Source organism: Triticum urartu, chromosome 2 (assembly GCF_003073215.2).
Source record: "Triticum urartu cultivar G1812 chromosome 2, Tu2.1, whole genome shotgun sequence".
In the NCBI taxonomy this organism is placed as follows: Eukaryota; Viridiplantae; Streptophyta; class Magnoliopsida; order Poales; family Poaceae; genus Triticum; species Triticum urartu.
The window spans coordinates 618,212,964-618,240,640 of NC_053023.1; the positions used below are offsets into that span (position 1 = coordinate 618,212,964).

At 43.3% G+C, this 27,677-nt stretch overlaps 3 protein-coding genes across 3 annotated transcripts; 1 reads left to right on the forward strand and 2 right to left on the reverse strand.

Moving 5' to 3' along the window:
• Positions 1 to 89: 89 nt before the first annotated feature.
• LOC125533794 lies at positions 90 to 4,583 on the forward strand. The gene is made up of 7 exons (XM_048697145.1): positions 90 to 632; positions 723 to 836; positions 1,269 to 1,373; positions 2,103 to 2,207; positions 2,921 to 3,007; positions 3,128 to 3,289; positions 4,296 to 4,583. The coding sequence occupies exons 1-7, from the start codon at positions 141 to 143 to the stop codon at positions 4,368 to 4,370; spliced, it is 1,140 nt and encodes a 379-aa protein (XP_048553102.1). The 5' UTR covers positions 90 to 140; the 3' UTR covers positions 4,371 to 4,583.
• An 11,073-nt stretch (positions 4,584 to 15,656) lies between these two features.
• LOC125539216 lies at positions 15,657 to 19,324 on the reverse strand. Its single transcript, XM_048702595.1, has 4 exons — positions 18,609 to 19,324; positions 17,603 to 17,834; positions 16,753 to 16,829; positions 15,657 to 15,961 (listed from the first exon to the last, which is right to left on the reverse strand). Exons 1-4 carry the CDS (start codon positions 19,227 to 19,229, stop codon positions 15,866 to 15,868), a joined length of 1,026 nt encoding a protein of 341 aa, XP_048558552.1. The 5' UTR covers positions 19,230 to 19,324; the 3' UTR covers positions 15,657 to 15,865.
• A 6,393-nt stretch (positions 19,325 to 25,717) lies between these two features.
• On the reverse strand, positions 25,718 to 27,442 carry LOC125533795 (cytochrome P450 84A1-like). Its single transcript, XM_048697146.1, has 2 exons — positions 26,492 to 27,442; positions 25,718 to 26,392 (listed from the first exon to the last, which is right to left on the reverse strand). Exons 1-2 carry the CDS (start codon positions 27,431 to 27,433, stop codon positions 25,760 to 25,762), a joined length of 1,575 nt encoding a protein of 524 aa, XP_048553103.1. The 5' UTR covers positions 27,434 to 27,442; the 3' UTR covers positions 25,718 to 25,759.
• Between the last annotated feature and the right edge of the window lie 235 nt (positions 27,443 to 27,677).

The following is a 27,677-nucleotide window of genomic DNA, read 5'->3' on the forward strand; positions in this document are numbered from 1 at the left end:
CCCATCCCGACCGTCCAGCCAACACTCCCCTCTGGCGTCTCGCAAAATATTCGGCTGTCAAAAAAAAAAACTTCAGATTTAGACGAGGCGCCTCTTCGTCCGTTTCCATTCGCTACCAACCCAGACACAAAGCCCCAACCATGCCATCACGGCCACGCGCTCCAGGTTCCGCCGCCGAGATGGGCGCCCAGGAAATCCCTGCCCGGGGCGGCTCCCCTGCCCCTCCCGTCACCACCAAGCACGACGCGTCCGGCACTGGCGAAGCCCAAAGCGGCCCCGTCCGCTCCCCGGCCCCGGAAGGAAGCGACCGCCCGGTGGAGGAGGAGAACTCCCCCGCGGAAATCCCTTGGTACGATAAAATTGAGAACATAGATGAGGGCTACCGCCTGTACTTGAGTTGCATACGCATGGTGAATGGCCACCAGATGGTGGTCGTGCCGGAGGGCGGGCTGGACGCGAAGCTGGTTCCACGGAAGAAGGGTGGGGAGGAAGCGGCTTCCCGTGCTACTTCAGGGAAGAACAGCTGCGGCTTTGGGAAGAAGGAGGAAGGGAAGGGGAAGGTGGCGGCGATCGCCACGGGTGGGCCTGCGCTGAAGTCTCCCGTGGGCGATTCCGCTACGCATCCGCAAAAGGTAAAACCGCTTCCGTTTCCCCTCTCAACTGAAAAGTTGCCGCTCGCCTAATGCAGAGCAAGCACATGTTACATATACCTGTGCGAACAGATTCAGAAGGAGAGGAAGAATGGATGGAAAAATGGTGCTAAGAAGATGAAGGTGGCGGAGAAAGAAGAGAACCCGTCGGCAGAGCCGCATCTGGAAACACTCAGCACTGCGTGGGTAAGAATTTCTTATGCTTTTTCAATTGTTTTTTCCCGGCCAGCACTGTTTGTTAGTACTAGAGCTGTGGTTTGTGGTTTATATTTGTGCACGGTTGTGGGTAGACATGCAACATAAGAATCTATAAGTATGTTAGAATAATACGGAGTAGTAATATAGTATGCCTTATACCAATGAGCGTAAATGATGTTGATGCAAACCTACAACATGTATGGAACTAAAAGTACTTAGGACCATGGCGCGTGTATTCATCACGAATTAATCTGGTGGTTGCTGGTATCAATATAAAAGTACAGACACCTATGGAGTACTTAACATACCTTGTCTCGGTAAGTAGCTGAGTTAGGATTTAAGACTATACTAAAGAAGATATACATTTTAAACTAAAAGAAAGAAAATTTATTTGGCTAAAAAGAATTATTTTTGGAGAAGGGGAAGGGGAATGTGGAGCCGAAGCTGCCTATGGAAACACTGAATACTATGAAGAGGAAAAGGAAATCAAGTGATGTCCAAAATGCCGAGTCTCGCACTGCTTCAGTGAGAATTTTCTATGCCTTTATGTTTTTTCCTAGCCTGCACTATTTGTCAGTAGAGCTTTCGTTTATAACTTTATATATGTGGTTGTCGGTAGATGTATCTTGTACCACATAAGAGTCTACAAATATGCTAGAACAGTAGTATATCGTGTACCAGTGTGCCAAGCTGATATTGATGCTTCCTGCAACATGTGTGAAAACTACAATACTGCATTCTAAATCACGTTAGTTATGAATAAATGAAATTTGTTGTATGCTTGTTAAATATGGAGGGGCATTCATGGTCAAAGTTGAATTTTGGATTGCGGACGGGCCTTATTCATTGGAACAAAGGGAGTACTGAAGAAGAGAAATGCATTTCAAACTAAAAATAAAAGAATTTATTTGGCTAAATAGAATTAACTTAAGTATTTTTTTTCTACTCTGTAATTTTTTTCCTCTTACATAATATCCACACATTACAACCCTTTCCTAATACTAAAACAGTAAAGAAATGTTAGCATCAAGGATATGGAAACTAAAAGTATTTAGGAGCATGGTGTGTATCTGTTAATAATTATCTAGGGCTCATTGGTATCAATATTTAAAAGTACAGACACATATGGGGTACTTAACATACCTTGTCTCGGTAAGTAGCCGAGTTAGGATTTAAGACTATACTAAAGAAGATATACATTTCAAACTAGAGAAAGAGAATTTATTTGGCTAAAAAGAATAATTTTTGGAGAAGGGGAAGGGGAATGTGGAGCCGAAGCTGCCTATGGAAACACTGAATACTGTGAAGAGGAAAAGGAAATCAAGTGATGTCCAAAATGCCGAGTCTCGCACTGCTTCGGTGAGAATTTTCTATGCCTTTATGTTTTTTCCTAGCATGCACTATTTGTCAGTAGAGCTTTCGTTTATAACTTTATATATGTGGTTGCCGGTAGATGTATCTTGTACCACATAAGAGTCTACAAATATGCTAGAACAGTAGTATATCTTGTACCAATGTGCCAAGCTGATATTGATGCTTCCTGCAACATGTGTGAAAACTACAATACTGCATTCTAAATCACGTTAGTTATGAATAAATGAAATTTGTTGTATACTTGTTAAATATGGAGGGGCATTCATGGTCAAAGTTGAATTTTGGATTGCGGACAGGCCTTATTCATTGGAACAAAGGGAGTACTAAAGAAGAGAAATGCATTTCAAACTAAAAATAAAAGACTTTTTTTGGCTAAATAGAATTAACTTAAGTATTTTTTTTCTACTCTGTAATTTTTTTCCTCTTACATAATATCCACACATTACAACCCTTTCCTAATACTAAAACAGTAAAGAAATGTTAGCATCAAGGATATGGAAACTAAAAGCATTTAGGAGCATGGTGTGTATCTGTTAATAATTATCTAGGGCTCATTGGTATCAATATTTAAAAGTACAGACACATATGGGGTACTTAACATACCTTGTCTCGGTAAGTAGCCCAGACAGGATTAAGACTGTACTAAAGAAGAGATGCATTTCAAACTAAAACAAAAAAATGCTAAATATTTTGTTTAGAAGGGGAAGGACAAGGTACCGACGATCATCACGGGTGAGTCTGCGCTGAAGTCTCGTGTGCGCGATTCCACTACACATCCGCAGCAGGTAAAATCAATTCCGTTTCCCTTCTCCAATTAAATATGTTGCCGTGTGCTAAAGCAGAGTAATCACATGTTACATACACATGTGCAACCCCGCAAAAAAAACATACACATGTGTAAACAGGGTCAGGAGAAGAATGGAGGCAAAAATGGTGCTAAGATGATGAAGGTGGTGGAGGAAGCAGAAGAGATTGCGTTGAAGGAGCTGCCTATGGAAACACTGAATATTATGAAGAGAAAAAGGAAATCAAGTGATGTACAAAATGCCGATTCCCACACTGCTTCGGTGAGAATTTCCTATGCATTTTATGTTGTTTTTTCAGCTTGCACTATTTTTCAGTAGATGTAGATATATATGTGGTTCTATCAATATGCTAGAACAGCAGTACATCATGTACTACCAATGTGCCTAGCTGATATTGATGCTTCCTGCAACATGTCTGAAAACTATAATACTACATTTTAAATCTCGTTTGTTCTGAATAAATGATTTTTTCTATACCTGTTAAATATGGAGGGGAGTTCATGATCAAAGTTCAATTTTGAATTGTGTGAGGGCCTTATTCGTTGGAATGAAGGGAGTACTAAAAAAGAGAGATGCATTTCAAACTAAAACTAAAAGAATTTTTTAGGCTAAATAGAATTCATTTAACTATTTTTTTCTACTTTGTATTTTTTTCCTCTTATACATAATACACATCACCCGCAAAAAAAACATAATACACATATTACAACCCTTTCCTAATGTTTTAAAACATTAAAGAAATGTTAGCATCAAGGATCTGTTTAATGATGTTTTCACTTGTTGCCTTCGGTGCAATCGTTGTTGGTTGTTATATATACCTCAAGAAAGTGGTCTAGGGAGGGAGGACTGGCATGAGCCATGCCATGCTTTTAGCTGCCTCGAATAAATATCATGCAACTATATATGTGCTGATTTGGATGGAGCAAAATTGCATCGAGCCAGGCCCAATGAAGCCTGCACGCTCGCTTTCATCACATTTTGTTGTTTAGTGATCCAACATACGATCTCTCTAGTATCCTAGTAAACATATTGACTTCATGGTGCTTTGCATCTTTCAGCACACTTTGACTAGGCAAATACGGCAAGTTGAATTTTGTAGACGAATATAAAAGTAGAGTTCTATTTCTTATGGGAATTCTTAAACATATTACATGTCTATTTCTGACCAATCTGCATCTTTATGCATAGTCATGTGGTTTCCTTTTTCTTCTCTTAAAGTTTCAAGTAATGAATTAATATGTGATTCTGCTTTTTGTCGCGCTTCCAGACTGACAACAGAAAGCCACAACTTCGGAGATCTGCTCGACTTATGCTCAATCCGCCTGAAAATGATCATAAGTAGGCTATAGAGTAACGTCTCTTTTTGGAGAATCAAAATAGATTGCTTCATTCCAAAAAATTCCTTTTAACTTGTTGTTTGGAATTGTTCGAATACATACAATGGATATGTTGGTTCTCGGATTTTACAAGCACCTAGTTAGACCATCTATTAGTCTATTGGATATGGTAATTTTTTCTGAGTAATTGGAAAGATTGCCACCTTTCAATTAGAAGAACATGGTTGTGTTGCAGTTGTTTCTATAAGCGACTATTTTGGGAGGTATGGTCGAGAAACCTATCGCATGGCATGCGGACTACAAGAATTTTGCATGGATATCTGCCAGAGCTAGGTGCACCACCTCCTGATAAATCATTCTCTGTCCATTGTAAACTAGACGATTCCTCTCTTTCCAGGCATTCCATAGTGTGTAGATCAAATTCCCATTTTGCACCTTCAAACTTTGCTCCCAAGGGATAGCCAGGTAGGCCTCCCACCAATGGTTGACAGATTGACCACGATTTGTCAGCATCAGCGGGGGCATGGCAGTCCTGGCATTCACCGCCTTCCATACCTCCTTCGAGAAGGGATAATCCTTGCAAAGGTGGCATAGTGCCTCATTTATCGATAAGCATAAGTGAGAAACCAGGCTATAGGGAAAATCCTATTTGCTAGGTTCTCTGTCATCGGGATTCTACCATGCAACACGAGCCAGACGAAGAGCTTGCGTTTGGGAACGGTTGTTTCCTTCCAATCCTTCCCAGGACGACAAGGTTGCACATGGGCAAGGGTATCTTATACACAAATTTGGTCAAGAATTAACCTGAGGCCATGGATGGTGTCCACGCGGTTAGTGTCGATGTTGGTGTTCTACAGAAGCTCCAAATGTCAACAAATTCCCGCAGTGGGTAGGGGTGCTGAGACATGCGACAACTGTTATCCACTTGCCCCTCCCCCCGCCCCCGGAGATCCTGGTTTGTCCTCCAGTTCTTCCTAGTTGCGATCTTGAAAAGCTCTAGGGCACGGTACAAAGTGTGGAATACCAAATCCAGTAGTCTTGTCAAAAACGTATCTACTGCCATCGCCGACAGTGATTGTGATAGAGGCACGAAATGGATCCATGTCCGAGTCGCTACAAGGCAGATCTGAACCCACCCAAGGGTGCTCTGGGTCATTCCATTGGAACCAAGGCTAGCGCAGGCACAAGGCTCCGTCGAAGCGGTCAAGGTCAGCATAACATGGGTTGTTGGCATGCATACATGGATGGGGCTGCTGGCAGGGCCGGCCTTGAGCATGTGCAACCGGTGCGGTTGCATAGGCCCCCCACAGCTCAGGGGGGCCAACCCATGTCAAAATTGTATAGTACTATACTAATATTATATGCTTATATAATTGATCACCCTGCTATTTAATTTCCAACCCACGCCCATGATGCAGCCTCCACCACACAACAACACTCTTAAGCCCAAAATGAAAGAAAGCAATGGGCCCTTGAGGCCTACGCGTGGCGAGCTTTCGATGCTGATCCTAAAAATAGTGCAACAAGCATTGACCAACCACTCCAACCATAAGGGTGTCTTTGTTAAAGTTTTCTATTTACCTAAAAAAAGTTAACATTTCCTATGTTATTTATGGAATAAAAAATTGTCTGGAAATGAAAAACGCAAAAGGAGAGAACAAGTAAAGGATTTGATAGAAGTTTTCAACCAACCGTTCCAAGTGTTATATATATGCTTATTCACAAAAAAAAGTGTTTTTATGCTTGGATGCGATAGTAATTAGTACTTTGATATTGATTAACAATTCAAATACAAAGAAAACATGCTAGTATTTCATAATTTTGTTGTGTGTGTAAAAGGTCTCTTTGTTATCTTGCACCGAGGCCCCTCACATGCCAGGGCCTACCGGTGATAATCATGCTTAGATAACTATACAAAACTACATACAATGCATTGAAAATGAACTTTCATGTCCTGGTGATAAACTCTAGCTTTACTATTTGATTAACATATTACCTATCAACACACATACACAAACTTATCGTGGCCCCTTGCTTCCTATGCACGCTAAGGCCGTCATGGATACAAGGGATGGCTTATACTTGTGGTTATGTGCTCGTGTACTGCAACATGGGTAGGATTTGATCGATAAACATTGTCATGGGGCCATCATGAGCGCAGGTTATGTGCGGCCCTCTAGGTAGGGATCGGTTACGTGGTTCCAAAGCTCCTTGTTGGATTCTTTCGGTGGGACCCTTTTCCAAACAAAGGTGTTGATTAGTTTGATGCCAAAGATTGTTCAGTTATGGCCTCATAAGGTAGAACTGGCTAGTATTTTACTATTGTATATGTACCATGTTTTTGTATGATTGTTCTCGCGATCTCATACACTTCATTGTTCATACCTTTTTTGGGCGAAGTGATGCTTCACAACTCTCATGTCTATATTATGATTGTAGCAATGTTGGCATAAATATGAAAGGCCAAATCAAAAAAACTTGAGAGTGGCTCCTTGACTATTGTTACTTCCAGAATTTAGGGGCTAAGGCTACAATGTTGATAGAAACAGACCCTAAGTCCATACCATAATGCACCATAGACAAAGGAATATATTAATTTTAGGCACATGAAAAAATTAATCTCCCAATCCTCCATTTAAGTTGATATAATTTTTTTACCATTAAATCCACCCATACAATTGCACTTCCATAAGATGTCACTCTAAGGTACAAGAAAGTTACCTCACCGCCCAAGAGGCGTAAACCCTAGCCCCGGAGATATATATCAATTATTCATCTTGTGCCGCTCAAATTATGTCGATATTTGTAATGCTCACTAAAAGTAGTCCTCAACATGCACTATATGACTTGAAAACCTTCATCATTCCTTCCTAAATCCCTTGCCTAGAAGGTCTAACTAGTAGTCAACTATCCGGTAGGGTAGGGATTTGACTCGACTTCGCAAGAATTACAGTCACCCATGTTTGAGTCCTTGGACCCCCTTGGGTATGCATCTTCTTAATTACGAAGTACTAGAGCTCTGACCCAATTGTCCACGAATAAAATTATAATGTCACTCTTGGAAATGCCTCGTGGTAGATTAGCTTTTGATCCATTCCCTATTTGGTCTCATAGGTTCCTACCATGGCCTTTGCTGCCAAGTTATCACTTGCTTATACCGTTATATGATTGCTTAGTTATTCCCATGCTCCATGAGGAATTTAAGGCCACAACACCAATCATTTGGGGGCGTGACAACAAATTGGTAGTTTTTGATGGAATCGAGACAGCTTTGGATACATTATGACAAAATGTATTGCCGATCCATGTATTTATGAGTGAATATACACATAAATAACAACATAGTTGTCTGTTGAATACGGGAATCTGGACATTTACTGCCACCATGTACCTACAACATTTCACTCATGTTAGGACTCGGCGCGAGTTTGAATTCAGGAATGGCAAAAAGGACAGATGCTTTTCCAATGGTAAAGACGAGCACACTAACATTAAAATAGACAAAATAATGGAAAATTATCCATAGATACCATATTATGCATATCAGGTTTGCTGAGAAAGCGTATATGGTTCGGTTTAAAATCTTTGGGTTTAAATCATCCTTCAAATATTTTATTATATTGTTGGTTTTAGTTATTATTTGAGAGCATTTAAAATAATAATTCTCACATTCAAAACTCTCATGAATCATGATAAATTCATTGTTTCACAGGAATTACGTGGTGTCGGTGTTGTATGGCCTACTCATATCATGGAGAAGCCAGATTCAGAATTCAAGGAAAAGTTGATGCGTCTTCTCCGCAAACCATTTAGCCAGAGAGAATACATTGTGCTGATGGACAAGGCTACGGCTCGCCTTCCGGCAACAAAGAAAAAGCTAACACGCACTGGCGGTGAAGTACTACAACTCTAAACATGAAAGGGAACCATCACATTTTGATTCTCATCCAGGTATACTTGCTTTTATACTACGTATATAACTTGTTTTGTTCATTGGATTTATGTTATATACTATTCCCCTTATTATTTCTGTGTTGAAATATCTTTTTGGTAATTATTGCGATCACATGGCTAAAGTAACTTTTATACATAATGATTATAGGATCAAAATCATTTTCCATGCTTAATGAACACTCTGCCTTGTTATTTATGAAACAATTTGTGCTTGTTTTTTCTCGCAATTTTCATTTTCCTTTTGAACCTTGCAACTTGCAAGCCAACATTGTGTTTTTTCGGTGATATATTGGTTTACAAGACTGTTAAATCTATGTCAAAATAGCTTGCTTGAATCTAGGTGAACATACGCTTTCTATAGATACACTTGAAACCCCTGCACGCTTAGGTTAGCAGGACTTTAGAACAACAAGCACTGTGGCATTTTCATAATTGTGTTGCACAAATTGTCATGTAATTCTTATTTTCTTCTTTGATAAAATACAAAGCTTGCATCTCGATGAATTGGTAGAAGAGAAGTGGTTGTACTAGCCTTAGAGAGGCCACAGCTTTACCCATGCAACACAACACAATTACATTATGTCGGCGCAGAAGTCCAGCTGCGCTGTGAGGGAATGTGGAGGAATTTTAACAAATACCTAAATTAGAAATAGTTTGCTGTGGAGTACTATATACTGATAATGGGTTGTGTTTGACTTAAAACTTGACTAACCTTAACTTTCAGCGTATTTGCAAAGGTCATCAACATGATGGCAGTCCAAAATTAAACTCCAGCAGGTTTATTTTATTTGCTATAATAAATGGCTTTTTTTTGCTTGAGAAGTTACCTTTCCCAATAAGACGAGAAAGTAGTACCAAATCATATTGGTATCTGGTTTGAAGTAATGTGGTATGTGGCAGTTCAAAAAACACTGATTTCTTACATGGCGTAGTATTAATCAGCACGTGTTTTATATTTATAACTCCAGATCTTGCGGAACAAGTAGAAAGCACCAACAAACCCAATCAGCTAGCTCTGTTGCGTGGATTTTTCTTCTGGATGGAGGTAACCTCATTCATACCATTTCTTTTTTTTTGTTAATAACCCTTTTTTTTGCAAATAAATTGCATGCCAGCATGGTCTCAAGCCTCGAACAGTAATGGTTCTAATGGCTCCACCTGTTGTTAAAGAACTGAAGTGATATTTTTTTTACCTGTTCCCAGTTAGAGCAAATATATTTCTTTTGGTTTAGATTATTTTTTATTAATGGAAGCAGCCCAATATTGTCCTGTTGAAGATCACGCTGGTATGATATCATTCGTAGTTAATAAGTTTATTTGCAGCAAACTATTAACAGCCACGGTGCATCAATATCAGTTTTTCTTGTTGCCAATTTTGAAAATTCATGGCACAAAGGAGTAGTTCAAAATGGAGTAACTACCGTGTGATTTCTTCATATTGCTTGATTGTTAATAGTATGTGCCAACTTCTTATATATTACTCCCTCCGTCTGGAAATACTTGTCCTCGAATTGGATAAAATGAATGTATCTATAATTAAAATAAGTCTAGATACAACCATTTTGAGGACAAGTATTTCCGGACGGAGGGAGTACCTCTGTTCCGAAATAAAGTCGCTGGGGGAGTTCAGTTTACACTCCCCCAACGACATATATTTAGGTACGGAGGGAGTAGATGGATTTCCCTAAAAGATGGCCAATTTTCCCTAGCAATATATTAAATTTTCCCTTATTTGGTTAGTTAGGCCGACTGCCCGCCGACCTGTGTCCTAACAATTTACTCTCTTCCTTTGTAGAATATTTTGCATCAGGACCAATTCGTTCCATGGATAGATGATTTCAAACAGTACGAAGTTACTATCATAGAAATAGATTGAGATCACCTGCAGAATTACAGAAGAGTTTGTCATTTCTCGATTGGAGTGGGAAAGCCCCAGTTTCTCCTTGTTGAATTAGTTTGGTCTCCAGTGTGCATCTTACACTGGTCGCTGTTGTTATTTTCTCTGCAAAAACGTAGAGCTGATGCTACGAGAAACTAGTAGCATATCTCAGTACTCAGGACTCCCCAAAATAAATTATCTTCAGACAGGGGTATACCCTATTTTTCTCAGCTTTTCTTTCAGATAGAAGGTTTATGGACGACAATGATGTTGTCAACAGACAATGTATTGTTTTTATATATGGGCAACTGCAGTCATAACTTTGGAATGTTCTGGTTCATGCTTCTTTCTTATGGAACAACAAGTGTGTACCACTCGTCAGCTAGCAGAGTTGTATTCTACATCTAGGGCTGCTTTTGAATTTGACGCGGGGTTTGCCCATGCTGAAATTGAGCACTCTAGACCTCAAGTTGTACTTTTTTTGAGAGAAGCTCGCCAAGAGGGCATGGTGCTCCTGAAGAAGAATATGGTTGGCTCGATTATTAGAAAACTAGGGCCGAAGAAGGGAAAAAGTCCATTTTAAACCTTGAACCTGTAGAGGTTGGGCGAAATGAACCCCAAAGTCGAAATCCCGGTCGATTGCACCCTGAACTATGCAATCCCGGTCTAAATTGTACCCTGGCAAAGTCGAAATCCCGGTCGATTGCACCCTGAACTATGCAATCCCGGTCTAAATTGTACCCTGGCATTGTTTGAGGCATAAAAGCGCTGACGTGGCAAATATCAACCTGGATTCATCTTGCGGGCCAGCCCGTTTTAGTTTTTTTTCATTCAAAACAAAAAATTACGGCGCGGGGTTGGCTCAAACAGAAGACCGCTCGCTACTGATCGATGCAACTAACCAAACATGCGTTCTGTTCACTTGGTCCCTTTTCTTTTCTTTTCTCTTTCTATTCTTTCCTTTTTTTTTCTTTTCTTTTTCCCTTTTTTTCTTAAATTCGTGAACCCTTTTTTAAATCGCCGAACTTTTTCCAAATTTGCATATTGTTTTCAAATCCCGTAATTTTTTTGAATGCTCAAATTATTTCAATGTATGTAAACACCGGTGGCCATCTTAGTAGGAAATAGCAAAAAAAAAAGAACCTCGTGAACCATATTTTCAAAAGAAAAAAGTTCATGAATTTGAAAAAAAGTTACAGATATAAGAAAAAGTCAATGGATTTGGAAAAAAGTTCACGGACCCATTTGGAGCTATTGAAGTTCAGGCGCACAAAAAAATTCAGAAAAAGTGCTAAGCGAGCGACTCAAACTCACGGCCACCTTCTTGTTAGAAGATGGAACTTGCAACCCGAACCAGTGAGTTCAACTGATGTATTCACAGCGTGAAGCTTTAAGTATCAAACTTCTTTTGAAAATTTCTGAATATTACGCAACGAAGATTTTGTACTATCTGTTGAATTTTTTTTAATATACACTGAACATTTTAAATTATACACAATGAACATTTTTAAATATATGATGAAAAATTTAGGAAAAACAATAAATAATGTGTGGAAGAATATTCAAATATGCGTTGAACATTTGTAATATACTTGAAAATTTTTGAGCATTCAAAAAAATTACAGGATTTTAAAACAATATGCAATTTCGAATAATTTGTTGAAAAAAACGAAAAGAAAATAATAGAAATAGAAATAGAAACGAAAAAAAACAAAAAGGAAAAAAGCCAAAGCAGAAAAACCGAAAAGAAAAAACCAAATAATGAACGAAAAAACTGTAGCGGTAACTTGTTATAGCAAGAGAAGAAAGAAGGTTTATAAAGCCAACATGTTTTTTGCTTTGGCAGCCTTTGTATATTGGATTGATATATTTGTGCAAAACACACAATGACATGTGGGGATAGTTTGTCATACATACATACACTAGCTTACGTACATGAATACATATGCTACCATAACTCGCCACTGTACAGGTCACATACACACACAACACACGTGTACACGTACACGTACACACTTCATAAAACAAATTCATGCGATAAAACCGTACACAAGACACACATGCGGCATGCAAAAAAAAGGTACACTAACATCACACGTACACGCACACACAACACATGTACACAGCATACACACACATGCGCGGCATACACGGCCCACCAGTCATTGAGACAAAAATATAAAGGAGACCACTTTAGGAGGCTTTGTAAAATTATAGCAAGTAGCCTCTCCACTTTGCAAATATACAATGTCTGGGTGCAAGTATGGCAAACTTTGTAAAAAAAATGATGAAGGACCACTTATACAAAGGCTGCTGGAGGCGGAGGTTTTTTAGAACAGAGGAGGGTTTTTGGCCAAGATTGCTAAAATAGCAATTGAATGCAAATATATAAAGGTTGTTGGAGATGCTCGCAGTGGGACCGGTGGACACTATGGTTTCATCAACATCTAAAAATTAGAAACATCGACCTAGTGAAAGAACCCTCTATACGAATTGATAGAGCGAAATATTTGAACATCTCGATGGAGTGAAACCGCCACTTTTTTTTTGCGAGTGACATTTTTATATTTTTCGAGAACATACATGAGCTTTGCAATCCTATATATTAAGATAGAAAGCAATGCGTAAGTTACAAGAATTGGTCTGAAAAAGCGCCGGACAAATCCATGACTGCCCAGACTATCTACCGGGAGCGATACAAGAAGGGCTAGTTAGAGCATCTTCAGCCGCGCCCTCAACAAGGCCCCCCAGGCGATTTTTTGGTCGCCGACGCCAAAAAATCGGCCCAGTCACGCCTCCAAGGGCTCAATTTTCGCCGGCTCGGGCCGAAAATGACGCCGGTGGACCCAACCCGAACCCGGCATGCTGGGGGCGCTCGGGGGTGCCGGGCGAATCGTTTTTGGCGCGAAAGAGCCGCGGGCCCTCCTTGCCAGCGACTCGTCTCGCTTCGCCGCTTCGTCGTCCTCATCGCCTTGTTTCCCGCGGCGAATCAATGCCAAAGCTGCCGCGCGCTGCCGCGCCGGTCAGCCTCCGCCATTGATGCCTCACGGGCGGCGCAGTGAAGGCGTGATGATGCGCGTCCCCGCGCATGCCACGCGTAGACGAGGCCGCCACGCGTGCTCACGCCGCCTCCGCCTATATAAGCCGACCCCAGCGCGTCGGTGGCACGCACAGAGTCCACCGCCGACGCGCCCTATCTCCCCTTCCTCCCTCTCCCCTCGCCGTCCCAGTTCGTAAAAATGTCCGAATGATTCCCAGGCGACGGCGCGGCGGCGAACGGCTTCGGCCGCCGCCACCTTCACGAAAACGAATCTCGGCTCCTCTACGAGGCCGAGTACCCGGTCCCGCCGGACATGCAGGTGCCCGGGGCATGGAGAATCAGCGCCGGCGGGGTCCCGGTGCCACCACCGCCCACCGGGGCGGCGCGTCATGCGGAGATCGCGCGTATTCGCGCCTCTCTGCCACGGGCGGCGAGGGATGGGCCGCGCTACGTCCCCGACAGCCCGCTCTGGGAGCCCTACTTCCGCCGTCGCCACGCCGAGCAGTTCGAGGCCACCAACGGCGTCGTGCCCTCCGGCAGGCTCAACTCCGAGGGGCGGCGCCGATGGTGGGGCGTGCCCGGCCGCACGCTGGAGGCCGTCCTCGAGTACATCGAGGGCGGCAACACGCCGAGGCTGGAGTACCCCTCCCCGCCGTCCTTATCTCGCCGCCGTGGGAGCTCGTGGACGCCGAGGCGCATGGACCCCGGGGCGTCCTCCTCCTCGTCCGGTCGGTCGACCGGCTCTCCCTGCCTCCGCCCCGTCAAGCCGGAGCCCCAGGACACGCCTGTCAGCCGGCGCACCCGCAGCTCCGATATTCGCATCGCCGACTCCACCCCCGCTTCCGGGCGCCTCGTCCTCGTCGCGCCCAAGCCGGGGCCCAGTCTCCCCCCGGAGTACGAGGAGATAGCCCGGCGCGGCTTCTCCGACACGGACGCCCTGCGGTGGGCGCGCGACGACTACCTCCAGACGGAGATGACCCGGCAGACCCGGGCCCTGGAGGAGATCGCCGCCCGCAAGCGTGAGCGCGAGGACGAGCACGGCGTCATGATCCTCGACAGCGACGACGAGCACGGCGTCATGATCCTCGACAGCGACGACGACGAGGACGCCGCCGGACCGTCCAACTCGCCGCGCCAATCGGGGGAGGGTTGCAGCAGGGACGGCGGCCATGACGACGATGACAACGACGATGATGACGACGGCGGCGACTACACGCGGTTCTACAGCCTTCTCGGCATGTAGAATTGTAAGGGCGGCCGCCGGCGAGGAGCGGCGAGGCGAGCGAGACGGCAGGCGGGCCTAGTAGTGTGTTTTTTTTTCTGTAAAATACTTTAAATATATATATGAGCGGGCGTGTTTGTGCTGTGTTTTGGTCGAATTTGGTTTGAAGTCGCCGAAATATGCATGAACTCGCCGTGTTTGCGCCGTTCAAAAAAATCCAGTGGACGCCGCGACTGGGTGGCATCACGTCCCCAGCATGCGTTTTTTGCCAGTGCGCCCCAGGGGCAATTTTTAACGGCTGGAGATGCTCTTAACAACTCGCTCTAGGCTACCGTTTCCCATCTTCTTCCACTCGCGCAAAGTGTCGCGGTCCTTGAGGACAAGTGCCGATGTGAGGAGGGATTTGTTCTTGAAGATCCTCCTATTTCTCGAGCCAAATGCAGTGGGAGGGTGCAAATGATGACTGAATCGATCCCTTTTTTCATCTTGGGAGGGATCGTCTGCTGCCATGAAGACCACCACGGGAGAATGTGATCAATCGAAGAGGGCACGAGGTGGATGATGCCAAGCCAGTGGAGCACACCAAACCAGACTTCGCGGGCGTAAACACACTGAAACAGAGAGCTCCAAGGCCGACCAGGTGAGAGCATGACAAGTTTTTGCCTGCCATAGCCATTTGGTTGACTGGCTTATGGCCGTGCCCAAGCCAAGCCAACGAGGGCATTGGCTAGCTTTTGACCGGTTTTTAGTTTGCCATATAGAGTTTCCAGGAGTTCCCTTCAAAAATCTGCTATCGCTGTACATCAGCCCTTTTTTATCTAATGAAAAGTTCCTCGTAAAAAAGAAGTTTGGACTTAAACTCTAGCTCCAAACTACAAAGAAGACAAACAATTTTCATCAGTTTTTACTTCTGCTTCGGGAATCAGATTCTCTAGCACCACAGCAAGAAATGCTGAACAGAGTTGTGCCCTGATGAAATCAAAGATGAAAGTGAAATTGCAAGGGTGCCGCACGACTAGACCAAATCCATTTTCAGAGTACAAAATCAAGTTTAATTAGGTCATTTACGCTACGTCATGTGATGCATTGTGATGCGGACATAAGTTGAATGTGAGATTCAGTGCCCTCAATTTCAACATGAGAAATGCATCAACTGATCAATAGCAGCTAGAATGCTAGATCCCAGTTGTAACCTAGAATGTATGCAGTTTCACAGGGAATGATTTCTCCTTTCACCAGTTGAGCAATATATACATTTATTCTCCCAAGAGAAAGAGCAACACAAGCAGGCTGCTACAGTACTTATTCGCACACTCCATATATAAAATGATAAAAATCAGATATTCTGTACTGAGAATGGTTTCACCCTTAGGGAATAATCTCCACAAAAGAGAAGATGGGTGAACTAAGGCAATGGGTAATCTAAGTCCATCAATGGAATAACCTCTTGATCTTTCAGATCATCTGTCCATGGCCTGAATTGATCCTCGTGTGCACTATTCTGCAAAAAGAAAGTGTAAACTTCAAAGTTTGCAAATATCTTCATGCTGCCAAGGTACGTATGTGATAGCATATACTCCCTCCGTCCGGAAATACTTGTCTTAGAAATGGTTGTATCTAGACTTATTTTAGTTATAGATACATTCATTTTATCCATTTCCAAGGACAAGTATTTCCGGACGGAGGGAGTACTTCCTCCCTTCCACAAGATAAGGTGTCTGTTTTTTCAAAAGTCAAACTTGTGCATGTTTGACCAAGTTTTAAAAAATATATCAAATTTGTATAGTTAGATACATCATGAAATATGTTTTCGTATCTTATTTATTATGTATTGCTTATTATGTTGATATTTTATTCTACAATCCTGGTCAAACATACATATGTTGACCTTCACGGAAATTTATGCACCTTATATTCTGGGACGGAGGGAGTAGTATAGAACAAGCATGCGATTAAGATAGTGTATACACTAATGCTGCAACTACAGATTTCGTTATAATTGGTATCAGGCCCCCTAACCTGATCTTGAAATGGCAGTATTTGAGCTGCATGGCAAACTAATAGTCTATCCATGACACATCTCCTTTATATTCTACCAAAAGAATACATGTGCTCCAGCTGTGACAAACTTATTTGTGTATATAAAAACTACTAGTTCATTGTAGGTGACCTAGAAGATTTTAGGTTTGGGCCTTTGGATTTAGATGGAAATGTGAACGTTGCAGACATGACCACAATTACTGCAAACGTATTATTATAACTTATAAGAGGTAAATTAGTATTAAAGGATACCTGCAACCAGAAGAAAAATCCACGCATCAGAGCTAAACCCTTGGAAAAGCTAGTGTTTGTAACTTGTTCGACAAGATCTGAAGTTAAATAAACGAAGAGTTTTAGTACTATAACCACAACAACTCAGAACTGTTAAAGTTAAAAAAACATCCTTCATCAAACTGTTACAAAGTACTCCCTCCGTCCGAAAAAGCTTGTCCCTCAAATGAATGTATCTAGCACCAAGTTAGTGCTAGATACATCCATATGAGGAACAAGCTTGGGACAAGTTTTTCCGGACGGAGGGAGTAGTAGTTTACATTTAACAAACCCTGGCATCAATATTTCAAATATTCTCGAGGGAAAAATATCAATGTGAATGTGCTAGTTTATACTTAAGTTCACTGCAATACCAAGGACCGTTTAGTGACTTTACAATTGTGCAGTAATATAATCTAGAGAATGAGTGTTTGACTATGGCACATCAACAGTATTAGAATCAAGAACAAACTATGTTCAAACCTTTGATTGCTAGTTGAGCTGCCCATCAAAAGTACAGAGTAGTCCACAACATACTAATACATACATTTACAATGATGCATAGCCTATACTGCTCTGGAATTTCAGCACTGCAGGATAAGTCGTGATATTGAGGATTGTTAAACAACACAGCAGTGTGTCGTCAAGCTCAGTACAGAAATGTCCATGAAGGGTAATAAGTATAGTTCAGCAGAATTTACTTTACCCGGTTGATTTATTACGATAACAATAAGAAACAAATTTCTGAAGGGAAAGATGGCAAAAGGCAGTACTATAAAACAGGTGACACAAAAGATACAGTACTTGTCAGTGTATACCCATGATAACATACCAGGGTAATGATCAAAATATGAATTGCCCATCTCCTCGGTAGGGTAGAATTTTGCATCATTGCGCACCTGTCGCAACTTCACTAAAGGAGTACGAATAGAAGCCATGTCAAACAGCTTAATATATTCTTTGCGGCTAAATGGCTTCTGAAGAGCATCCATCAATCTTCGCTTGAAGTCTGAATCTGGCCTACGGTTGATATGTGGAGGCCATATAACATCTGATCTATGTGACTACAAATTTGTAGGAGGCGAAAGGAGAAGTAAATCACACATGGTAGTTAACATACAGAAAGAAAAAAGACAGCCACTACATACATGTAGTATGTACAGCTTATGAACTTTGGTTGAATCTTTCTAATATTATTATGAAGTTCAAAGATGGTGCTTAATACCAATCAAGAATGTCTCAATTTCAAAATGTAGATTAGCTTAACATTTTTCAAGAAAAAACTTAGATTATCACACTCCTAGACTGTTGTACAGGTAGATAGAGTGAATGACTATTGCGTTATATTAAGTGACTGACAATGAAGAATCAACAAAAATGGCAAAGTAGGGGAGATATATTTTGATCACAACTGCTCGAACAGGATGGTGTGATGTTCCAAAGACATGAATGTTTCTACTTGTTCGGGAAAAATGGTTGATCCGTTTCTTCAGAACTACTGATATCCGAATATATTTTCTAAAACATATATTCCATACTGGCACGTGCTACAGAATTTGGAAAATGGAAACAAGGCACGTGCTACAGAATTACTCGTATGATTTCAAATGTCAATTGACAGTTGACCTATCTACCATACTGGCACTGACCACTTAATTACACACTGATCAGTTCGAGAACAGGCGAACAAGATAAAATTGTTTACACATTGATCAGTTTTAGCATCACAGTAACACATTGATCCATTTCATTATCCAGCAGTAATACACTGATCAGTATTGTCCAATAGTGTGAAAACGTAACAACAATAGGTATCAGAGATAACAGGAAATTCTCACCGAAGCAACGCGAGGCTGAGCATCCTTGCGCCCAATATCTTCCTGACCCTGCATCCTTTGACGAGGGGCTGGATCTGCACGCCAGTCGTAGGCGTTCGGGTCCGGCATAATTACAACCGGTACATCTGAGTCGACCGCCTGCTCCTCTTCCCCCGAGGAAGCAACGGCCGCATCTTTCTCCGATTGCTCCTCGACCCCGCTGCTGCCTCCAGATTGCGCGGCGTCCGGGTCCGGCTCGTAGTCCACAACGACGCCCCCCATCTGGAGCTTCAGGCGGTTATTCACCACGCACGTGTGGTGCAGGAAAATGCGGTAATCCTCGTCAATGTCGACGATGGAGTCGATCCAAGAGGGGGGCGCCTCCACCGACGAGTCCCTCTCTTCCGCCCGGCGGTTGGCGCTTGCGCCGCCCGGGGAGGGGTCCGAGACACATTCGCCGTCGGAGATGGCGATGGGGGACTCGTACCTGATGACGGGGGCAGGGGAGGCGCCGCCCGGCGGGAGCTCGAGGACATAGGAGCTGCCTTCGGTGCGAAGGTGGCGGAGGAAGTAGAGGTAGTCGGGGTCGAACTTATCGGCGGAGCAGTCGCCGGCGGCGAAGGGGGAGGGGAGTGAGGGCATCGCGGGGCTTGGGGCTTTGGGCTGGAGGCGACTGTCCGAAGCGGTTGTGTCGCCTTCGCGGCGACTGGCCTGCCTCTCCCACTCGGGCTCTCGGCTCATGGGAATATGACGCGATTCGGTTTTTTTCTAGTAATACTTCTGCCTTTATAATTAACCGACATAAGCTCGGAATGTCATCTGAAATTACACCCAACACAAAGTCTGGGGGAACACCCCCATCAAATCTTACAAAGTTCATCATCCACATATACTCTAGCTAATTTATGCGCAGCAACATTCAAGGAATGTCTAGCCCAAGAAATTTTAAACTCGTTTGATTCATTTTTTCTGTAGTTTGTACATGGGTTTTTTTTTCTTTTTTTTATTTGCATGGGTTCTCTTTTTTAGTTGCATGGGTTCTTTTCAAATATCATGTTTCCGGGACCAGCCCTTTTCAAAATTTACCAATTTTGTTTGCGCGGGAGTGAATGCAAATATCAATGGGAATTACATATTACTAAAAAGGATTATTTGATGTCAGATTTTGAGGTTAAAAACAGACACCCTCAACTATATCGGATTCTGATCAAACGCATGGCAACTTTTCTGTTGATTTTTACAATACATGGCAATTTTGACCGTAGAACATGGAAAATCCTTATATTGAAGCATGCCAATTTTATTTTTTTCGCATGGCAAATCTGATCATCGGAATTTTAGCGCTAAAAATCAGATGTTGGATTTTTAATATTTTTGTACTAAAAAAATGAGCAATCTGGTCTAAATGTAGATGATATCCCTCCACAAAAGGTATATCCTTTAACGTTGGGGAGAACTTTATATTACTAAGGGATTTTTTTAGATGCCAACTTTTTCCACTTCCCATTTTGTAGCATTCTTGTTTACTAGCACAATGTCCGTGTTTTACTATGAAGAAAATCTTTTAATTGTCATGAGATAGGGGTGGCTAGATCGAGCAACCGTGAGGACAAGGGTCGTCCGTGATAAACATGATGGGTTGTTTGAGGGTAGTGTTCTTCAAGACATTAGCTCGATATGGGATATAATCCTGAGTTAATTGATCCCGGTAAATAGTGCTAACATCACATTATTGGCTCATTATAAAAAATTTAAAAGTAGAATACAATAAATAGCATTACAATAAATCTGGAATACGATAGTAGGAAGTGGACCAATCTAGAGTAAAAACACCAACAATCATGGTCCCGATACGTGATACGACAACATTCGGATGGTGCCGCCCGATGGTGCAGAGGTCGCGTCTTCCACGACTCTGACCGCCATCAAACAAAACACCCACCAGAATATTGTTGACCTGACAATGACAAACTGAAGTTATGCTGCTATGCTATGACGAGTGTGTAATCCATGAGAGGAGAGTCGACAACGATCACTTAACAGGGCACATTAAATGACGAAACCCTTTTATGTGGCTGCAACACACCTGAAACAGGACCAACAAAAATGGTGGATTGGTAGCTTATATACAAGCTTGTTATGATGAGAATGCTCGTGCTGGAGGATGAAAGAACTTAAACAACAGGTGTGTGCTTGACATGTTTTGTGTTATTTTAAATAATTTGTTGTTCCTTTTTTGATCAAAAGGGGTCCCCGCCCCCTATCTCATTTATTTAGAGACATTAGAACTGAGCACCCTCCCAACCTTGTTAGGCCACTAGCATTCGAAGACGACCGTTTTTATGATCTAACTAATCATGGACGTTTGATCTCCGTTGAGTTTAACCCCTACTGTTCTCATGAAGTAGGCATTTTTAGCCGTTTGATTTCATTTGTCAAACGTTTCTAACCATCCAATCTAAAGTTAGCGCTAAGCTAGTCACAAATTGGACCTAACGTCGCAAAGGGCAGCTACTCCCCGTAGCTATTTTGGACTTCTGTGGTTAACTGGGCTAGTTTTCCTGCTCGGCCCTAGGCAGCAAAAGCCCTCTCATACATTCGCTCCCGTTCGACACAGTAAAGAATCAGCGGGCGCTCCTAACCGGCGCTCTCAATGCATGTTCCTCGTACTGGCGCCCGAAGGCGATGCGACTGGGCGGCCCAACAAAAAATCAATCGATGCAACTAGTTTATGGGTAGCGCGAAAAGCGAAAAAACAACCCAAAAATGGTTCTCCTTGAGGATCAAACTCGCGCCGTGATAACAACGAATGAGTATGGCTAACCACATGACCTACAACATGCTACTGACCAATTCCAGGGCAAGTTTTTTAAGTACATTTGTAGCCATGCAATTTATTACACATATACATGTCTACTGTAGCACCTTGATTATAAATTATTTGAAAATATTTTGGAAAAATTTCATGAATTACAGAAAAGTTCATTGGTTTTGAAAAAGATTAACCGAATTTTAATTTTGAAAGAAATTCATGATTTTGAGAAAAATTCCATCGATTTTGAAAAAAATTATCCATTTGAAAAATTGTTCACAAATCTTGGGAAAAAATTCACAAATTTGAAAAAAAGTTCATCAAAATTCAAAAAAGGTTCATTGATTTGGAGAAAAGTTCACCGGTTTTGAAAACAACTCATCAATTTTTTAAATAGTTCACAGAATTGGAAAAAGTTCGATGACTTTGAAAAAAGATCATGAATTTTGAAAAAAAAAGTTTATCGATTTTGAAAAAGTTCACAAAAAGCAAAAAAAATCATCAAATTTGAAATAAAGTTCATCAATTTCGGGAAAATGTTCATAGAATTTGAAAGAGTTCATCAAATTTGAAAAAGGTTCATCGATTTAAAAGGAATATTCATCAAATTTGAAAAAAGGTTCATAAAGTTGAAAATAAGTTCATCAATTTTGAACAAGTTCATCTATTTGAAGAAAAACTTTATGAATTTGAGAAAAGAAAGAAAAAAGGACAGAGAAAAAAATAAAAAATAAAAGAATAGAAAGGGAAGAAAGATGAAATAACGGAAAAACATATATGTAATCACACTGAGTGATTTGTCAGGGGGTTATCCCATTGTCCCCTCAACACTTGCGCTGGAGGTTCGGGCCCCAGCTAGAAGCATTTTTTGCACTTCAGATTAGAAAATAGAAAAAAAATGTGAAAAGGGCCGGCCCAACATGAGGATGTGATCGCTCGACATAGAAACGAATTGGAGGCGGCCAAGAGGATGCGTCGTGCGGTCGAAAGGGGACGGATGGGGCGGGCGCTCGATTCAGGCGAAGTGGACGACCTACGGTGGGATCCAGCCTACGCGTGCCGCTCGCGAGGGAATCCAGCGTGAGGGGATCAAACAGTGCTAGAGTTCGATGCCAACGGTTGTCTGCTTAATCGACCGCTTCGCAAAGGTATGGAAAGGTGAGGGCGCCCCGGCTACCCTGGCCTCGCGCTTATATATCTCCGCGTATCGTTCGTGCATTCTTCAAAGTTTGCCATGTCCCCCAGGTTTGACAGGTTTGAGTGAATTCCAGTTTATGTGTGTTGTTTTCGCTATATTTGCAGAGCTACTTGGGGTTGCACAGAATGTGATGTTGGCTAGTTACCTACATATGCTCTGTGTCAATACCCAGGTTCTCCTCTCTTCTTCCTTTGGCAGTAACGCAGTAGCATCCAGGAGCTATGTTTCTCCGATAGTTCGCCCCTTTATCTTCAACTCTGTTGCATATTTCCCTTCCCCACTACAATGCCTTCGCACTCAATATTTGTACCGATGCAGATTTCTGCTCTTAATTTGTTGCAGTTATTGATGCCCAAGTGTTCGGAAATGCTTCAGGCTTGTTTAACAAATTTCTTGAGGTGTCTCTGGATTTTTTTTGTTCCTGAATTCTGAAACCTGGGATCCCAATGGCTGCTAGCGGTTTAGTTAGTGGAATGTCATATTAATTTTCCATATCCAGTGTGTTCATATGATTGCATATTTTCCATGCTTATTTGTTTGTAATTATTCATGACAAGCTACTGCCGGCTATTATTGTTCCTATACATACGCATGAGGTTGTTTAGGATGGTAGATCCATATGCGCAAATAAGTATTGTTGTACATGCACGTGTGATGTGTGTTATCTGACCGTGGTGTAGATGCTCAATTCACATAATATTTATGCGTGTAATGAAATCTCTTACCAGTTTTTGTACATTGGTCTTTTATTCCAGATGGTTAGTAGCTTTGTAAATTCTACCTTGCAGTTTAATAAAAAAATCTACCCTTGCAGCAACTTCAAATATGAACGGGGGCTATTCGATTGTCTTTCTGCATATGGAACATTTTAGTTAATTGATCCCTTTGTTCCATTGCTATTTGGTGCTGTCATACTCGGCAATGATTTGGATGGTGTCATTATAGCATGTCTGGCTTTTTGCTGTCATTTACATCAAAGTGACGTATTTGAAACTATTTTATTGCAAAAATCTCCTCTTCGACCACTAACCAATATGTACAGTTAGCTCTCATGTTCATCATTTTGCAAAAATCTTACCATTTACATTCAAATAGATGGGCGCAGCAATGCGTGGCATCAATGATCAAGTTTTTTTTTATTAAAACGAGGTCACAAAAGCAACATGACTGTTCACAACACTCGAGCTAAGCTTAGAGTAGCTGAGTCAGATCCTCCCAACACATAGGAGGTTTTATGATAGAATTCAAACATAATAAGCAACTCCATTTATGCGACCAGAAAGAAAAAGCAAGACCAGGGCTATCTATTACATTTTTCTTCATCAAGGTATCTTCTTTTTTCACTCAGAATGAGCTCGTGGGATATATCCCTTTTGTGCCCTCGCTCAATCAATGCTTTGTATGTTGGATCTAGATTGGTGTGTGCGGTTTTCGTTCAGACAAGTTGTTTTTGATTCGGGCCACAGTGTGGCGCGGCCCGTTCTTTTTTCTATGAGTTTGGCCTATTGATTTTTTTCATGGGCTCTTTTTTGTTTTGTTTGTCAAATGGGCCTTTATTTTGCGCTTGGACGGTACCCGAGTGGAATGCGGTTATAACTCATCAGATGACGCTCGATTATGGAAGAATCGTCCCCCTTCACAGCTTCTCGGAGAATCTTCAACTCCCATTCGTGGCTATGATTTTCGGATGGGAGTTGAAGATTCTGAAAAAAGCTGGGGAGCGGGCTGATTGTAGGAGAATTGGCCAGAAGAACTTGCCTGATATAGGGGAGAAAGTGCAAGTAGGAGTGTGTTTTGTTCTTTCTTACACAATGCTTTTTCTCATGTGTGTTTGTGACAGTGGAATCTGTAGCAGAGCACATGTCCCCTTTTTCATCATTTTTTGTGCATTTTTTAGTCCACTACTTTTCACTAGATTAACTTTGTTTGGTTTTTCCTATGCTCAAGGTGGATGTATGTAATGTTTTTACAACAACGTGCGACATGTCCATTGTAGTATATATGAATTTCCTTTTTCCTTTTCGTTGTTTTCTTATGCTCAAGGGGAGGTATGCTAAAACTTGAGAGTAAAACTACACCTAAACCGAGCTCTACCATGTCCCCAACAATTTTGTCCGTCGGATTTCGCATTTAGATCATTTTTGGTCGTCAGATGTTCGTTTCAGTTCCAATTTACCGCGACCTGGTCCGCATGTGTTAATGGGCCGCTATTCTTGTGACCTTTTTCAAGACATGTGGTCAATTGGGCTTTATTGGGCCGCTGTGCAAGCCTAGAATATGTCAAATATTACTTCATAGATTTTTAACAACACATGTCTTGAAAAAAGTCACAAGAATAGCGGCCCATTAAAGCCCAATAAAGCCCAATTGATCACATATCTTGAAAAAAGTCACAAGAATATTTGACATCGTAAAAAAATTGACCACCACTCTATTACTTAGTAATTTTAACAACACATTTATATTCACCTTTCAACATTTTTATTTAAGCACAAATATATGAAAAATTATATTATTATATCGTAAAAAAATAGACGGGTGCGTCAATGCGTGCCATGAAAGATCTAGCGATCTACTACAACAATGACCGACATGGTCATTTTAGAATATATAGTGTGATTATCTGTTTTCCTTTAACGCCTTTTCTTCTTTCTTTTACGATTAACGCCTTTTCTTCTTATATTAGCATATGCATCAATAACATCCCACCGATCCCCCTTTTTAAGAATGCACCAACAATGAAAAGGGGAGAATTCATTATTATTTTTGTAGCACCAAAAGTGAAGCATAAGTGAATGCATTTCTTTCAAAATCAACATAAACGGAACTAACAGAGGCAACCCAGGAATAGACGGTCCTGCGAATCAATCCGTGGTTGAGTTGGTTAGGTGGACAGTGGTATCCCCAACCCACCAGGGTTCAAATCCTGGTGCTCAGTCTTTTGAAGGTGCTCGTAGGGGTAGGGTGTGCGTGCGTGCGTTCATAGGGGTAGGGTGTGCGTGAGTGCATTCATAGAGGTGAGTGTATGCACGTGTATATGAGCGCTTGTGTCTGTACTGATGCTAAAAAAAAAATAGACGGTCCTTTATTTATTCGACGAGTACCACGTTACTTGCACAGTTGCACTGATCTGGCAACACGAGCTGTGCGCGCGCGGCTCTGCTAGACCACTGGGCAGCTAAGACGGGGCAGCGGCACTGCGCACAACCGCACGGCCCGTGGAGCGGTGGCGCCGTATGCCTCTTCCATGTCAAGGTCCCCCGGCGCCATCCCGCTCGGCAGGCTCCACTCGAAGCCATGCAGCAGCCGCGCCAGCGCCATTTCCACCGCGTGCATTCCGAGCTGCATGGCGGGGCACGACCTCCGCCCCGCGCCGAACGGCAGGAGGTGGAAGTGGCCGCCCCGGCAGTCCGTCTCTGCCTCGTCCCCGCCCGCGTCGAACCGGGACGGCCTGAACGCCCCGGCGTCCTTCCAGGCCTCGGCGTCTCGCCCGATCGCCCACACGTTGATCAGGACGCGGGTGTTCTTGGGGATGCGCCAGCCGGCGACGTCGCAGTCCTCGGCGGCCTCGTGCTGGAGGAGCGGGCCGGGCGGGTGCACGCGGAGGGTCTCCTTCACCGCGCACCTCAGGTAAGGGAGCTCGCCCAGGTCGCCCGCCGCGACCTGGCGGTGCAGCCCAACCACCACGGCCAGCTCGTTCTGCACCCGCTTCATTTCCTCCGGGTCCCTCAGCAGCTCCGACATTAACCACTCAATTATCATCGCTACTGGTCCTGTCCCACCGATCATCACATCCTGCGCGTATTGTGATCAAAAAATATTTAGTTTGTCACAATAGCTATATGTAAGTTTTAATTTGTGGAGTGGTAAATTTCGGCCACTGTTGTACTTTACCATAATGGTGGCCTTGATGTTGTCCCTGGTGAGACGAAGCGTCGACCCATGACCATGAGCACTGGAGTCGGTGCTCACCCTGTCGGCAGACCCGGGCATGTCCACGAGGAAAGCCAGCATGCCGTCCACCATGTCGGCGTCCGCGGCATCGACCGGCTTCGGGTGCGCGAGGTGCTCGTCGATGGCACGGTCGATGAACCGGTCCAGCGCAGCCCGTGCCGCCACCATCCTCCTGTTGATCCCATGCAAATCCAGCCGCGCCACCCATGGCACGTAGTCCGCAAGGGTGGAGTTGGACACCACGAACAGCTCGGCGAATTCCTGCACTATGGCCACGAACTCGGCAGCGTCCTCACCCTCGTTCCGCATGCCCAGCGCTGCCCGGAGCGTGATGTTCATCGACATGTTGAACACGAGCTCGCCGAGATTGACGACGGAGCCAGTGTACCTGGCAACGTGGCGGATCAGGTCGTTGACCTCGTCGTGGACGGCGGCCCACGACTTGGCCCGACGGTGGCTGAAGAGCTTGTGGACGCACAGCTTCCGCATCTCGCGCCAGAAGGGCCCGTACTGCGCGAACACCATGTCCGCGCGGCCGTAGGTGAGGTAGGCTATGGGCGCGCTGGCGGGGCGGTTGGCGAAGGCGCGGTCGTTCACCTGGAGCACCAGGCGGGCCATCTCCGGCGTCGACACGACCACGGTGCTCAGGCGGCCAACGCGGAGGTGAAGGAGACCGCCGTAGCGCGCGGACAGCCGTGCCAGGCCTCGGTGCGTCATGTCTCTCGTGTAGAAGATGTTGCCGACGAACGGCAGCACCCGCGGCCCCGGAGGGAGCGGGAGGGGTCGGAGACCATAACGCCGTGATGAGATAGCGCGATAGAGGATCAGCGCAGTTAGAAGCAGCGCGAGATGAAGCCCGCATTGCGGCCACCAAGTCTCCATTGCCGCGTCGCCTGTACGGCTCCGAGAGTGAGCGAGAGCGATGTTAATATAACCTGGAACTGATTGCATGTTACGGAGAATGTCGTTGTATAGTATACTACTAGTAGTTTTTTTTTTTTTGCGAGTGCGTAGGTTAGTAGCAATCATTGTTGTTGTGAGTCATTCAGCACAGTCTTTCAAAAAGAAATTTATCATAATCCGTCGGTGCGCTTTTGTTTTGGCGCATGAAGATGCAACAAAACGG